This window comes from Lepidothrix coronata, unplaced genomic scaffold (genome assembly GCF_001604755.1).
Source record: "Lepidothrix coronata isolate B3197 unplaced genomic scaffold, Lepidothrix_coronata-1.0 Scaffold91, whole genome shotgun sequence".
Taxonomy (NCBI): Eukaryota; Metazoa; Chordata; class Aves; order Passeriformes; family Pipridae; genus Lepidothrix; species Lepidothrix coronata.
This window is the reverse complement of record NW_016690271.1, coordinates 2180721-2195561: the sequence shown is the minus strand read 5'-3', so window position 1 is coordinate 2195561 and position 14841 is coordinate 2180721. Positions and strand designations below refer to the sequence as shown.

Sequence of the window (14841 nt, the reverse complement as noted above, 5' to 3'; positions counted from 1 at the left end):
CCTCCTGTCGCGGGGGTTCCTCTCCTCCTGTCGCGGGGTCCCCTCCTGTCGCGGTCGGTCCCGCCGGTGGCCGCGGGGGGCGCTGCGGTGCCGAGGCCGCGCCCGCCGCCCCTTCCTGCGCGGCGGTGCCGGGCGGGTCCCGCAGGGGGCGCTGGCCCGGCCCGGCCCCGTTGCCGGCGCCGTTCCCGTTCCGGCGGGCGGAGGGAGCGCGGCGGGAGCGGCCCCGGGAGGCTGCGGGAGGCGCCGCGGACATGCCCGGGCGGCCCCGGGGACACCCGCAATAGTCCTCGCTGTCGGCGGCGCTGGGCGGGGAGCGGCGGGCGAGCTGCCCCCTCCTCTCCCCCCCCCTCCTCCTCCTCCCCATGGAGGGGCCGTACGCGCTCGGGGTGAGCGTGTTCTCGGACCAGGGCGGCAGGAAATACATGGAGGACGTGACCCACATCGTGGTGGAGCCCGAGCCGCCGCCAGGGCCGCACAAAGGCGGAGCGGCGCCCGCAGGCCCCGGCGCCGCCGAGCCCCCGGCCGAGGGCGGGCGGCGCCGGGGGGGGACCCCGCGGGCGGCCGAGGAGGGAGCGCAGCCCCCCGGCAGCGGCCCCGGGCGGCGGCCCCGCCGCTCCGTCGCCTTCTTCGCCGTGTGCGACGGGCACGGCGGGCGGGAGGCGGCCCAGTTCGCCCGGGAGAACCTGTGGGGCTTCATCAAGAAGCAGAAGGGCTTCGGCTCGGCCGAGCCGGCCGAGGTGTGCGCGGCCCTGCGCAAGGGCTTCATCGCCTGCCACCGCGCCATGTGGAAAAAGCTGCGTAAGTCCCGCACCCTCCGCTCCCTCCCGCGGGAGAACCGACCCCGCCATCCCCCTGCGCTGCTCCGCGTTTTAGCCGCCTTTTCCTTCCCCCGCACTATTGTGAGTTGCCCTTCCGTCTCTGCCCCCTCCGTCTCTGCCGTCCCTGTGCCGGGAACGGGGAGAACGCGGGGTGGGATTCGAGGTCTCGGCTCGAGTGGTTCGGTGGAACGAGAAAAACTGGAGCGCGGGCTGCGAGAGAAGAGATGTAAACACAGGGTGGTGAGGACGCGCTGTTGTGTAGCTGGGAATGGTGTGATGGGAGAGCTGCGGTTTGTTTTCGGCGTGTTACAGGTCGGATCTCCAAACCGGATTTATTTGGAGGTCTTCGCCTTGTTGCCCTGGGGAACTGCGCGGGACTCCCGCTTAGATTTCCCTGGGATCATTTAAAAAAAGATAATTTTAACAAAGCGGGCTGGGACGGCGTTTTTTCCTTAAGTGTGCTTCCAGTTGTTTTTGTGAGTCCTGATGGAAGGATTGAAATGTGGCTGGTGTATAACGGGTACTCGTGTTGTTCTGTGAGCATCGGGGGTTATGCAGGGTCCCTGCCAAAATAGAGAACACGCTCGGTATCCTGAGTATTCTGTATATTGTTTGCTTAACTGCAGGAGGATAGAATAACTGCAGGGGTCCTAAATAGGGAAGGCTAAAGGAAAAAGAGTGCCCAGACAGGTGACAGTCATCGTTCCTGTGCTATTCCTTCTCCCTGCGTCTAGTGAGACTGAAGAATTGAGTTTTTGAAAGGTATTTTTTTTTCTGGGTAAGGTGAAGGTTATGGTTTAGAGTATGGTTATTGTTTATATAGGATGTGTAGAGTGTGTGTGTACTGTGTGTGGATTTATGTGTTCAAAAGCCTCAGGAAGAAAAAAATACAACAGCAGCATCCAGCATATGAAGACAGAAGGGTGTGGAACACGGGAAAATCGGATCCAAAACACCGTGACATAATGACAGTTGGGCTTGGGAGGGAAACCTGAAAAGCAAGAACTGCACTCTGAGCACCCCCGGGGGATTTCAGTGAAGTGATTCAAGGGGTGGGGGGGATTATAACGTCAAAACAGTTTCGTTTTCCTTTTTCTTGAACAGCGAAATGGAGAAGTTGTGCAAATGTCAGATGCTTGAGAAATGCAGGGGAAGAAGTAGCAGGGTCGAGGGCGCTCTGTGTGGAGAGGAAAGGGTGTGTGAGGTTTAGGAGCAGCAGAACTTGCCCACAGCCCTGATGTTGGGGTGGGTGCCCTCCTGGGCTGCAGAGCTGGGTGATAAGATGTGTGAGCAGGGGAAGGTGGCATGGGGGGGAAGATAAGGAGTTCAGTTTTCTGCTTGTGGTATCCCTGGTGTGCTATTTGTCACTGGGACCAAAGGCAGAGAGGTGAAGTGCCAGAGTGCAGCAAGCCTTGTTTTAGTAAGGAGTGTTTAGCAATTACCGCTGGGGCTGTGGAAGCAATTTAAATTGTTGGGAGAAACAACATCGCTCTGGCTGTGAGTGTTTGATGACAGTTCGAGGTGTTTTGTAAACTCCAGAGTATGTTTGGCCTTAATGATTTGGGCTGCACTTGTGGAGGTGACACTGTGGGCATGAAATGGAGAACTGGGTATTTTGGTATCTTGGAAAGTCAAAGAACAGTTTGGAATTGTGGTGTGGGGGATGGAGGCTTTACTGCTTCCAGTTGGAAGAGAAGCCCCCACACTCAGCTGCTCTGTTGGTTGTTGGAAGCTCTGGGATCACCCTCTGCATCTCCTGGGATAGACACAAAACACACTGATTGTGAGAGTACCAGAAAAATTAAAAGAGAAAAATCCCCCTTTGGCATTGGTGATAATTTTTGGCGTTAATTCTATAGTAATAAAAATTTCTGCTGAAGAGGTTCTGGAGTAAAGGTTCACATTGGGAGCTACAAATCCAGTTTATGAGTTTATGGGCTCAAAGTTACAAGGCTGAGTGAAGGGTAGTGGTTTTCAAGTAGAGGGGAAAGTTGTTGTAGGAAGATGTTCTTGCTCAGGTGACAGGATTGCTGAAGACACGCTCCTGGTACCTGGAGGAGGGGGGTGAGTGGCTTCAATTCTAATGCTTGAGCTCAGAAGAAAACTCAATGGTTTTGCTGCTTCTGCTGATTTCTAAATGTCCTAAGAGAGAACTGTGCTGGGTCTAATAGTTCTGTCTGCACAGGAGCAAGGCACGAAGTGCAGTCCCTGCTGAGCAGCAGATCAGATCTGCTTCTGTCGAGCCTAAAATCTGAGGCTGCTCTATCAGTCTTTTTCTCACAAGTGGGTGATTTCCCTCTCTGTCTCCTCGTCCCCATAAAGGCTGATTTGACTCTCTGATAGGTTTTATTGCTGTTGAGGGGTTGTTCCACTGACAGAAACTCATTAGTCGCAGCTTGTTTTCTGTTAAGTGCACGGTTGAAGTCCTCATTACCACTTGGCTCCCTCCCTCGTTTCCTCCCATTTGGAATGTGTTACATTTAATATCCACAGTTAAAATTGCCAGACAAAGTGCTTCCAATAAGCTGATTGAATGTTTGTGTTCCTGAAATAAAGCTACTCCGAGGGAGAAAGTGTGGTTTAGTATTTAGAACACAAAGCTAGAACGCTGTTAGAGCTCAAATGTTTAAATTGTGCTGAATGTCTTGGTAGCTCATGCCGAGGGGATGCAGCTTTTACCTTCATCCTGCCTATAAATTGTGCTTCTCCTTCAGCACTTTTCCCTCAGGCATCTGAACACTAGAACTTAAATTCCTCGTTTTTTGGTTCCGCTTAAAGCCGTGGAAGTTTAAAAATCTGTATCTTCGCAGAGGGGAAGGAGTAATTGCGTTGAATTCTGCTTTTCTCGTCTGTTTGTTTCTGGTGTGTTTGTTGTGTCCCAGGAAAGAGAAGAGCACAGTGCTCTGGCAGCCTGGCTGGGGTATTCCCTGCAGACAGCTTGTGTCAGGGTGGAATTCCTGCCTTGTGAAGTGCAGGAGATAGAATGTGACAGGGAGATGAGTCTCCCCGTGGAGTTTGTCTGGAGACGTGAGTGGGTGCAGTGAAGAGGAAACAGGAGGTTGCTGTTGACAGTTGAAATCAAGTGATAACTGGGAATTGGAGTTGGGATTTCGGTGGGTGCTGGAGCGGGGAGGAGGTGCTTTGGCTGAGCTGTCTGAATGGGGATGTCTCTGTGGAGGTTTGGAAGTAGATGTAAAAATAGAAAAGGCATGAAAGGGAAATTTGGGTTGGACATAGATAGGGAGAGCAGTGTAATAGGAAGTTAATATCAGTGGTTTGAGGGCAAAGCAGTTGAGAAAGAAGGAGATTTCCTTAACCGTGTGTAGCTGATAGCAGTGTAGGGATGTTGTTGCTCTGGTTTCAAGGGGTATCTCCTGTAGAAGTTGGATGTTGTGTTAAGGAGAGCATCTCTAAACAATCTGCATCAGTCTTCTCAAAGGAAATGTGGGTAAAACAGTTGAGATGTTGCTCAGCCTAAACGTTGTTGTTCAGCTATAAAAATAAAAGAACACTTTCTTTCCTTCCGAGGGGATCAGGAACATCCAGAAATTGTGATTGCCAGTCCAGTATCCAGAGAAAATAATGGAATTCGTGACATTTTTTCTTCTTCAGACAGGGAAATGAACAGTAGGTCTTAATGAAACACTCAGGGTCCTGTTTGAGGAGCACATCTTCCCCCGGGTTCTTCTAGTGGTGCTTGGAATATTAAGCCAGAGGAGGCAGTTTTTCGAATCCTACTCTGGTGCTTTGGTAGTGGCTTTATCTCCATGTCTGTGCCAATTCAAGCTGTAGCTCAGACTGCTGTGAGGAGAGTGGGGGTGCCCCGGGGGCACTGCTCGCCCTGGCCCTGCTGTGGTTAAGCCCAGGCCGTGTTGTAACACCACACAAGCCTCTGGCACACCCTCCATCCTGACCTTCAGGACGTTCCCAGCTCCAGAGAGTTAAAAACATGCCTTCCCTTGGCCTTTTCTCTCCCTGCAGCAGAGTGGCCCAAGACCATGACGGGCCTGCCCAGCACGTCGGGGACGACGGCGAGCGTGGTGATCATCCGGGGCTCCAAGATGTACGTGGCCCACGTGGGGGACTCGGGGGTGGTGCTGGGGGTCCAGGATGACCCCAAGGACGACTTTGTGAGAGCTGTGGAGGTCACACAGGACCACAAGCCAGAGCTGCCCAAAGAGAGGGAGAGAATCGAGGGCCTTGGGGGCAGGTGAGTGTGTCTGCTCTGACTGAGCTAAGCTTGTTTTGAGAGGGTCATGCAAGGAGCTGAATCTCACAGTGTATTTCTATTATCCTCTGGTTCTTTTATAGCTTGTTGGGGAATATGTTACAGTGATCCATTGTTACATGGTTGGGTTTTTTTGCTGGTGGTTTATGGCATATACAGAATTTTAAAAAGCCCAGCTGAGGTTTGCTTACAGTTGTACGTGTTCACCCAGCACTTTGAAAGTGGAGATGGTGATGTTTGACCTATTTTTTGCTAAATTCCAAGGAATCTGGGGGTTGGGAAAATTATCTTTGCACGTAGAGAAAATTATCTTTGCACGTAGAGAAAATTATCTTTGCAGATAGGGAAAATTACCTTTGCATATAAGTAAAATGATCTGAGGTCTGGAATACCGGGTTTGTCAAATTTTGACACCAACCACTGTAATTTCTCAGGTGTTCTGCATTGTTCCTGAGATGACAATGGCAGCTGCTGAGTGGGCTCCTCAAAGCTTCTGCATAGGGAACATTAAAAAAAAAATAAAGGTTAGATTTGAAACCCAATCCTGCATTTGCTGTGTTTAAACACCCCCTGTAAGCGTCAGAACGCCGTGTCTGGGCAGGAGTTGTTTCTTCCCTCTCGGGAGCTGGCACAGGCTGGAATGCCCAAATTGGGGTGGGTCTGTGTTCCCTGTGGGTGAGGGGGAAGCAGGCAGGGCTGTCAGGTGACACAAATGTTTGGGCACCAACCTCAGGGCTCGTGTTTGGTGGAGTTTCCCGGGAGCTCAGGGAGCTCAGCGCTCCCCCGGTGCCGTGGCAGATGGGTGGGCACGGCTTCCTCCCCAGAGCAGGGCTCTGCAGAGGTTTTCCTGTTGCCATCACTCATGTGAGAGCCCTGTCAGCCCATTAACCTTCAGACATTTGTGTCTCTGGCAGCTGGGACTCCATCAGGTGGCTCTGCAGAAGGGGGAACCTGCAGTTCCACTGGGTTAGTCCCTGTGCACGTTTCCAAGTTGTGCATCTCAGACACTGAAAGTCTCTGAAGCTTCAGAGCAGCATTCCCTGAAGCTTTGTGTCTACAGGAATGCTTAATTTGGTTTTAGGTGGTTTTTTGGGTTTTTTTTGTTTTTTTTTTTTTAATCTTTTATTTCTGCTGGTGCTCCTCCTGTTTTTCCCAGGCTGTCTGTGAGGCAAATGGTAGGAGTGGGGTGGAACTGTGCAGCTGTGCCTGGTAATGTCCTCTCTTTGATGAGAGCAAACTGGGAACAGTTAAGGGCAGAGCATAATTGAATCTTCCATTAAAATGAGATTTTTCCTAGTAACAGTCTGAGCGTGGGATGAGGTTTTCTTTCAGCTAATGACTGAAGTGAGCTTTGTGTGGTCATTAGTTGGACAAGTGGATGAGATCAGTTTTTAGGATGTGGTGTTTGTGACTTTGCAGTGCTGTGGATGGAGCTCAACATGCCCTTGTTGTTAAGGCCTTTGAAGTCTCAGGAAGTGCATCTTGAATGGCTTCAGTATGAGGAATCTTGAGGCTGTTCCAGAGCTGCTCAGTCCCTAATTACCAATGGCTGTTCCTTGGATGAAAGGAACTTCCAAGTATCTAGTTCTTAACTTGTCTGGGACCAAGCTTTGCTAGCTCCTGGTTTCATTAGCTCTTATTCCTTGGCTGTTCATACACTATTCTTTCTTGCCTGCCTGATGCAGCTGCCCCAGTTATTTGCTGTGCAGCTTCTCTGACCCCTCAGTGCCATCTGTGAGAGCCAGACCAGCTCAGTGCCTCAGAGCAGGTGTTCACATGCAAATGCAGAGCTGTTTCCTCCCATCTCCTGCTTCCAGCAGACAGCAACTGGCAACAATTCCCCTTTTGTGTCTGCAAGGGAATCCCTACAGCAGGCTGCTCCTTTCTCTTCTCTTGTTTCCACTATGCTGTGCTGCTCTTTGCTGCCAGACTCTGGGAGATGGAGAAAGCTGCAGGAGGAACTCCCTGGCAAATCCACCTGAGTGAGCTGCTGTTGATGGTCCTCAGATGAGGGGGGGAAATTCAGTTCTGTTCTTTCTCTGACAAAGAGTTTCTTCCAATTCTTCATTCCCCTGCTTTTTATTTTCTTCTGCCCTTCACCTCTCACTTTTCCCTTTGGCTGAATAAGGAGTGAAGCTCTGCGAGGGGCACGGTGTGTTTTGAAACACTTCATTGTGCCTCGGACTGCCCCGAGGGCGTTGTCATTATCGCCTCCGGATTTGCATATTTAACTGGCTTTGTCTCCTTTGTTCCCGTGTGACCTCTGCCTCTCTCTGGTGCTTCCAGCGTGATCAACAAGTCCGGAGTGAACCGTGTGGTGTGGAAGAGGCCCCGGCTGAGCCACAACGGCCCCGTTCGCCGCAGCACCGTCATCGACCAGATCCCCTTCCTGGCCGTGGCCAGAGCCCTGGGTGAGTGCTGTGCTGGGGGCGAACATGGAGTTCGAGGGATTCAAGCACTTGCTTTTTTGCAAGCCTGGGCCTTTAAAATTTATTTTTAATCCAATCTGGATTTATTTTTTTTTGAATCTGTAAAAGGTGGCGTCGGTGAGAGAAGAACCCGCCTTAAAACTTTCAGGGGTTTCAGTGTCAGCCTTACAAGGATGGGACTTAATTTCTGGTGCAAATGAAGATGTATAAGCAGCACATTGTCTCCAGGGTGGAGAGCACCTTGGTCTTTTTCTTGCTGAGATAACAGGACTGGAGTTTTTGACTGGTTGGTGAAACTTAAGTGTTGCTGGATGGCACCTGAATTCAGTCTGTCCTTTTGTGGTGAATCTTTTCTCTTTAAGACTTAGCATAGAATGGGATGAAAGTCAAGTCTGTGTTTTATCTGTTAACTTGCCTTTGTGGGAGCCCTAATAATGGGAAACTGTCTTTGAGAAACACTTTATTCCAAGGACAAAAAGGCATATTGCAGTACTGGAAAACTAGTGACAAATAGTTTTTGGGAAGTGCTTCATAACTGAAGCACTGGATGCCTCTTACCCATGAGTGTTGGTGTCTGCTGGTTATTTTTTCCCTAAAAACACAGGGATCTGTCCAGGCTTAAGGAGAACTTTGCAGTGAACATTTAAAAGCCAGATCCATATCAAAGTGGTGGAACGGTGCTCTTATAAAATTTTAATTGTATGGACATTTTCTCAGTAGCTTCCAGCCTTTATGGGCCATATTTTAGGTAGGATAGAGTTTATTTTGTGGTTAGTAAAACCGACTGGGGAGTTGGAGTAAATCCTTGGAAGAGTCTTTGGCATCTTCAGCTTGTGGCACAGAAAGAATCCTGGCCCAAGAGAAACCTTGTGGCCAGATGAGCTCTGTTGACATCCCCTTTCTGATTGTCACAAGTGCCCTTCTGCCCTAAAATAAGCATTTGTGGAATGCTTAATTCCATTTAAATACAGTGGCTGTATTTAAGTATTTAAATAATGTTTAATTGCCCCAGAACAAGGCAGAAATATTTGGGCTTCCTCCTGTCCCTGTGAAGCATCTTTAAGCTTCTTTTGCTGAATCCAGCAGGTTTTTGTGCCTTCTAATGGAATATTTTAAGCTGTAACAAAGTATTCTGCATTTTCACAGCTATTTCTGCTGACCTTTTCTGGGCAATGAAAACATTTCTTTTTATACCAATTTGCCTCCTAATAAATATGAATCCCAGGGAGTCCCAGAATTGGAAATCTGGCTCTGTGTGTAATTTTGGAAGGTGCTGCACTAAGCAGGGGATGTAGAGAGAGAAGCTACACTTGGTATCACTTGAAACCAAGTGATAGAAGCAAGTGTAGGAAGGAGCAGACAAGCAGGGTGATTAATGGCTGGGCTTTGGGGGTTCCTGCAAGTGCAGCTTCAAGTCATTGTGGTTTTCCTAAGCTGCTGTTTAAGTTCATATCCCCCAGCCCGGGTGAGTTCACTGCTAACAGTGTGGTGGCAGAAATGGGGCTTTTAAAGGGCTTTTTGATTTATGTGGCATCTCTCTTGTTGGTAAATTAGCTCAGCTCTAAATCTGGTAAATATTTTATAGACTTTTTTTCCCCCTGTTCCCCTCCCCTTTTCCCTGGGAACTGATGTGGAGCCAAGACCTGCAGCTGTGAGTGGGTTCTGTGGGGAGGGATTGCCCTGAAGTATTGGAGGTGTTTGGGGGGTGTTTAAATTAATGAATGATGAAAGCTGAGCCAAGAGCCCCTTAGTTAAACGCCCCAGTCACATGGGAACACAAGCTATCCTTTCCCTGGATTTTTATATGGAACTATAATAGACTCAGCCCTGTATTTCAGGTAGGGCAGCCTCTGCCATGCAGGTTGGACTTTTCCTAAGAGCAGGAATTCCCTGCTGCCCCCTAAAAGGAGTTGTGTGCTAGCACAGGGAATCCCTGGATAGCTGCAGGAATGTTGGCTCTGACAGGGACAGGGAAGCTGTTTCCCAGAGCAACTTCCTGGATGCCAGAGTTTTGTGAAGCTCCCTGAATGCACATTCCATGAAACCCCGGGGAAGAGGGTGTTGCTGACCTCAGATGATCTCAGTAGACTCCTGTATGATGGTCTAGGTTTTTTACATGCATTTAACCATTATTTTACTGGAGTCTGCCTCTCCTTTGGCAATGTAGAAAAGCAATCCCAAACCCTTCTCCCAAAGGCAGAACTTCAGCCAGGTTTGGGCAGTGCATTCTTGGGGTTTGCCCCTTCTCCAGCTGAGCAGATGCTGCCCAGGATTGGCTGCTGAAGCTTCAAATTCCACCCTGGTGTTCATTTAATTCAAGGCCAGCCACTGGGAGTAGCTTCCTGCAGGTCATTTGAGCTCTTTGCCTCTGCTTTTGCAAGGAGTTCTTGCAGGTTTTCTCATTCCAGCCCCCTGCCACGGGCAGGGAGACTTCCCACTAGCCCAGGTTGCTCCAAGCCCTGTCCAACCTGTTCTTGAGCACTTCCAGGGATGAACAGTGCTTTAGGAGCAGCTTTTGATTCACCATTCATTTCAAATGCAATTATTTGTGTAATTTGCTGTTGAAATACTGTTCTCTCAGCTGTGCTTTGCCTTTCTGTTGAGGGTGGCATCCTTTCTGCAGGTTAGACTGAAATAGTGTGTAAATAAAACAAGTTCCTAAAAACACACTGCTCAAAGAGTGCAGAAAGTTTTAAAGCCTCAGGTGCTTCTGTGTCACTTCTCTGCTTGCTGTCCCTGCAGTTTTGTCCCCATCTCTCAGCCTGAGCTCTCCTTAATCATTCCTGATTGGAAATCAGGATGGGACACTGCTTCCATTCCTCCCCTCCTGGCTCCAGGCCTGGCTTGCCAGGGGTGCAGTGAAAATCCCCCCCCAGCTCAGCCTGACTGGTTTCCAGTGGTTCCTGTCCTCATCCTTGCAGGGATTTGTCTCACTTCCCCCAGCTCTGCTTCCCTGGCACTGGGAAAAAAAGGAAGTTCTGCAAGTCTTCCCTTTGTAGCAACAGCCCTGTCAGATAAAACTGGGCTTTGGAAAGCTCTGGGATTAATCAAACCAGGTTTTTGGTTTGGACCCACTTATAAAAGTCAACGTCTCTTTCCTCTATTAAAACCAAAAGCTGTTTTTGTATTTTGTATGCAAAGCAGCATCTCCTGAAACAGGAATGAAAGGCTTCTGTGACTTCTGGACATGCTTTGCTCTAAGAAGGCTTTGGGTTTAATCCAGTCCAGCCCACTTACGTGATGGGTGTTTTTGTTTGGAGCTTCAGTTGCCTCCCTGGCAGCAGCTGAGCTAAAAGTAGGTTTTTTGTTGTATTTTAAAAGTTAGCACTGAGCACGTAAGTGAGACTGCACAATTTGATATATTCTCATAGGCAGCTAAATTAGAGTCCTGTTCCTTCAGGATCTGATTTCAAACATCTCTTTCATTTTGTAAGATGCAGTATTTTAATGTGGAGCTCTGTATATTATTCAGGTTTGAGCCAGCACTGAGGAACAGGTATGACTTTTCTGGAAGATGTAGAAAGAACCACGTTAATAACAATTTTTTAATGCTTTGGAAAAGAAATATGCAAACCTCACACTGCAAGGAATATTCCCAGTGTGTAAAGTCTTTAAAGAAGGAGATTGTTAAAGAGTTCTGTAAATGTTTGGGTTTTAATTCAGAACGAAAATAGTCTGGCTCCCAGAAGGGAGTCAGAGCCTGGCATTGCAGTGCTGTAACAGGAGCCTTTGGCACATCCCAGGATCACGGGATCCCTCCTTCCCAGCCTGCCAGAGGGTCACTGTCCTTCTGCTTGCTTTGGAACAGAATTAAACATTTCAGAGCCCTTTGAAATGCTCAGGGAAGAGTGTGCTGTGCCTCCTGCCTGGCCTCCCTGGCCCTCTCTCCTCCCCAGGGCTGGGGCAGAGGCTGCCCCGGGAGGGACTCTCCAGGTTTGTGATTCCTGAGCTCTCCAGGTTTGTGATTCCCGAGTCTCCAGCCGGGCAGGGAGGGCACACAGCTGACATTGGAATGACAGCATTCCATCTGGACAGCAGCTCCACAAAGCTCTGGCTCAGCCTGTGCTGAAAATAAATCCAAACTCACTGTCCCTGCCCTGTGACAGGGATCAGCCTCTGGGGGGTCTGAGAGCCCCTCCCCGAGCGGAGCATCCCGAGGCAGCTCCTCCTGCCAGGAATTCTGCAGGTCCATGGAGCAGCCTGCTGAGAAATGAACACCAGAGACAGTTCTCCCTGTTCTTCAGGGCAGTCACAAGTACTGGTTGTTTCCTCCTAGGCTGAGGAAGGCAGAATTTCACTGTATGCCTCAGGCTTCAAGTATTCCCTGTGGAATTTTTGCTGGGTTAAGGACCAAAAGCTTTGTTTTCTTTCAGTTTGTGGATCCTGGGGCTCTTCTGAGATTCCAGTAGCTCCTGACTGGTCTGATTGGTCAGTTAATTCCTGATTGGGCTTTAATGCTCTTCCATCCTATGGCTTTGGGAATAAATTATTCCCAGTATATTTCCTCTTTATAACCACTGTGATATTCCCAGTTATCCCTGTGAGGAGCCTTCTTCCTCTTGGAGAAGATCCCCTGAAATCAGTGTGGTGATTACTTGGCAGTTTGCTCGGGAAGAGCAGCAGATGGACACGCTGACATGTTCATCCCTGAACCCAACTGAAACAGCAGCAGGTTATTTTTATCACCCAGCCCGGGATTTTAATTAAAACAACGATTCAGTGAATGACAGTTGTCATTTCTCCTACATGGGTGTGAACAAAGAAGCAAAGAGCAGCATAAAAATATTATGCACGTTGGAAATGGATGCTGCCAGGACTCCAAGGGTGGGTTTGTGATCCCAGGCTCCTGTTTGTTCACCTGCTGTGTCCACGACAGGTCGGTGGGAGGAACTTTGGGTGGCAATTCCCATCCAGCAATTTCTGTGCTGCAGCTCCTGTGCTCCAGGATTTCTTTCTTTGGCTGCCTTTCCAGCTGGCTTTGCTGGGGTGCACCTCTGGACATTGGCTGTTAATTAGGGCTCATTAGCAGCGTGTGCTTGTCGGGGAGGAGAATTGGGGCTTTAATGAGGGTGGAGCAGCCCTCCTTGCTGGTGGAGAGCACTAATTGAGCCCAAGTATTCCCTTCCCTCATCCTGGAAGAGTCTTTTCAGCTGGTTGATAGCTTAAGGCAAAAGCTAATGGAGGGAAGTAGGAAGACAAGAAGCTTATTTATTATCTTTAAAAGGGTGGTGATGGATGTGGAAGAAGCTCCAGGCTTTGTGAGGGCAGCAAAAAGCCAAGAGCCTGACAAACCTTTGCTCTTGAGCTGGAGTTGCTGAGCTTCTCTTTGCTGCTCAACTCTGACATTTTAATTAATTTCTGCTTTTAAAGGTGTGTGTCCTGCACAGAAAAGCTTAGCCAGTGCTTGCAATTAATAATGTTACTTTTTGTTGCTTTTTGCTGTGGGAAGTTGTTTGTGAACATGGAAATGAAAGAGAAGGTGCCAGCACAAATTATTTCTTGATTGAAATGAAGGATTTTAATTTTTTCAAATACACTTGGTAAATGAAATTGAAATAATTTGATATGGAAATGGAATTTTCTGATGGAGGGGGTTTTACCTGAGGAGGGTTTGGAGGGAGCACTGGATGCAGGGGATGTTTGGATGTGTTGCTGCCAAGGTGACCCCCAACTCATTCACACGGTGAGGGAGGGGTAAAAATAGAAAGGTTCCCTGGCTGAGGCCGTCCTGGGGAGAGGCTGCAGCTCTCATTCCCTGCTGGAACTCAGCACTCCTCGTGTTCCTGTGGCTGCTCTCCAGCTCTGGAGTTTGGCACAGGGTGTTCAGCTGGAAGGAGGCTCCAACAGCCCTGCAAGGGATGCAGAGGGAAGAGGGACGGGAAAGAGGATGGAGCAGGGGAAAGCTCAGTCTCCTCCCTTCCCCTCTGCCTTTGTCCCCTCCCTGTGGCACCTGCCCACACGAATATTTGCAGGTTTGGTGTGGGATCAGCAAAGTAAGGCCTTACTTCTGTTTAAGGAGGACTTTATAAATCCAGGTGGGTTTTACTTTGGGCAGCGATTGAGGTTTCACCATTTTCGAGGTGTTAATCTCTGATATTTCCCCTTGTCCCAAAAACTAGTTTGAAGAGAGTAGATCTCCTATAAACATAGGTTTGAATGTGGCTTAATTTGTTGCATTAAATACGATTGGAAGGTGACAGCAGCAGAACAGCAGCTGTGCTGGAATTCCTTCGTGTTGCTGGCAACTCCAGCCTGGTGCCGATGGTTTTCCCGGGAACACTGATCTGTATTTTCCAAGATGGAGATTTCTCACGTGGAGTGTAACCACTCCAACCCATTTTCTGCTTTGCCAGGTGACCTCTGGAGCTACGACTTCTACAGTGGGGAGTTTGTGGTGTCCCCTGAGCCCGACACGAGCGTTCACACCATCGACCCCCAGAAACACAGATACATCATCCTGGGCAGTGACGGGCTCTGGAACATGATCCCACCCCAGGATGCCATCTCCATGTGCCAGGATCACGAGGAGAAGAAGTACTTCGTGGTGAGAGCAGTGGAAATTTAATACTTTTTACCTCTAAAAGTCGCTCAGACTGAGCAGTGAAGTATCCAACAAAGGGGTTGTTACTTGGGCATATTCGGTTTTGCCACAACATAAAGTTGTTAGAACAGCTTAGTTGTAGAGGCTGATGTCAAATAACATTGTTGAGTTTATTATTATTATTATTTGGTTGTCATTTTGGGGAAATGTGACCACTAGAATGGTATCTCTCAGTAATAAAGGACGTGGTGTTCCTTCTCTAAGGAGGTTATACAAAATGCTGTCTGAAAATCAAATTTATCTCACGTCAGGGCTCGTGTCCCAATGCAGACAGTTGCTTAGACTGAATTAAATTATTCTCTGGTTTATTTTACAAAGCAGTTAAGATGAGGGCAGTGGTCACAGCACCAAGGCTGCCAGGGCTCCAGAAGCAGTTGGACAATACCCTCAGGCACAGGGTGTGACCTGTGCAGGGCTGAGGGTTGGACTCCCTGATCCCTCTGGGTCCCTCCCAGCTCGGCACATTCTGGGATTCTGTGAATTCCTGTAGTGGAGCATCAGACAGTAAATGCTCTGTAAACCCTGGAGAGGCTTTGGGAGGGCTGTAGGTTGTGCCACAGGCAGGCAGTGTTCTGGTTTAGAGCACTAAAAGAAGAGGTGGAAGGAAGAGGTTTCCACGAGTGTTTCCTCCCGTGTTTCCGGCTGGAGCTCCTTCAGCGCGTGACTCGCAGGAGCACAAACCAACAGCTGTGCTGCCCCTGTGCCACCTCCCAGTGTCCCTGACGTGTCCCTGACGTGTCCCTGACGTGTCCCTGACGTGTCCCT

General features: G+C 49.2%; 1 protein-coding gene across 1 annotated transcript in view; it reads left to right on the top strand.

Annotated features, from left to right (window-relative positions):
• The first annotated feature begins 268 nt into the window (after positions 1-268).
• PPM1D (protein phosphatase, Mg2+/Mn2+ dependent 1D) overlaps positions 269-14841 on the top strand; it is a 20376-nt gene continuing 5803 nt past the window's right edge. The window contains exons 1-4 of the mRNA XM_017821497.1: positions 269-798; positions 4800-5028; positions 7333-7457; positions 13829-14028. Of these exons, the coding sequence (XP_017676986.1) occupies positions 363-798; positions 4800-5028; positions 7333-7457; positions 13829-14028 (990 nt within the window). The 5' untranslated portion in view covers positions 269-362. The remainder of the gene's footprint in view (positions 799-4799; positions 5029-7332; positions 7458-13828; positions 14029-14841) is intronic.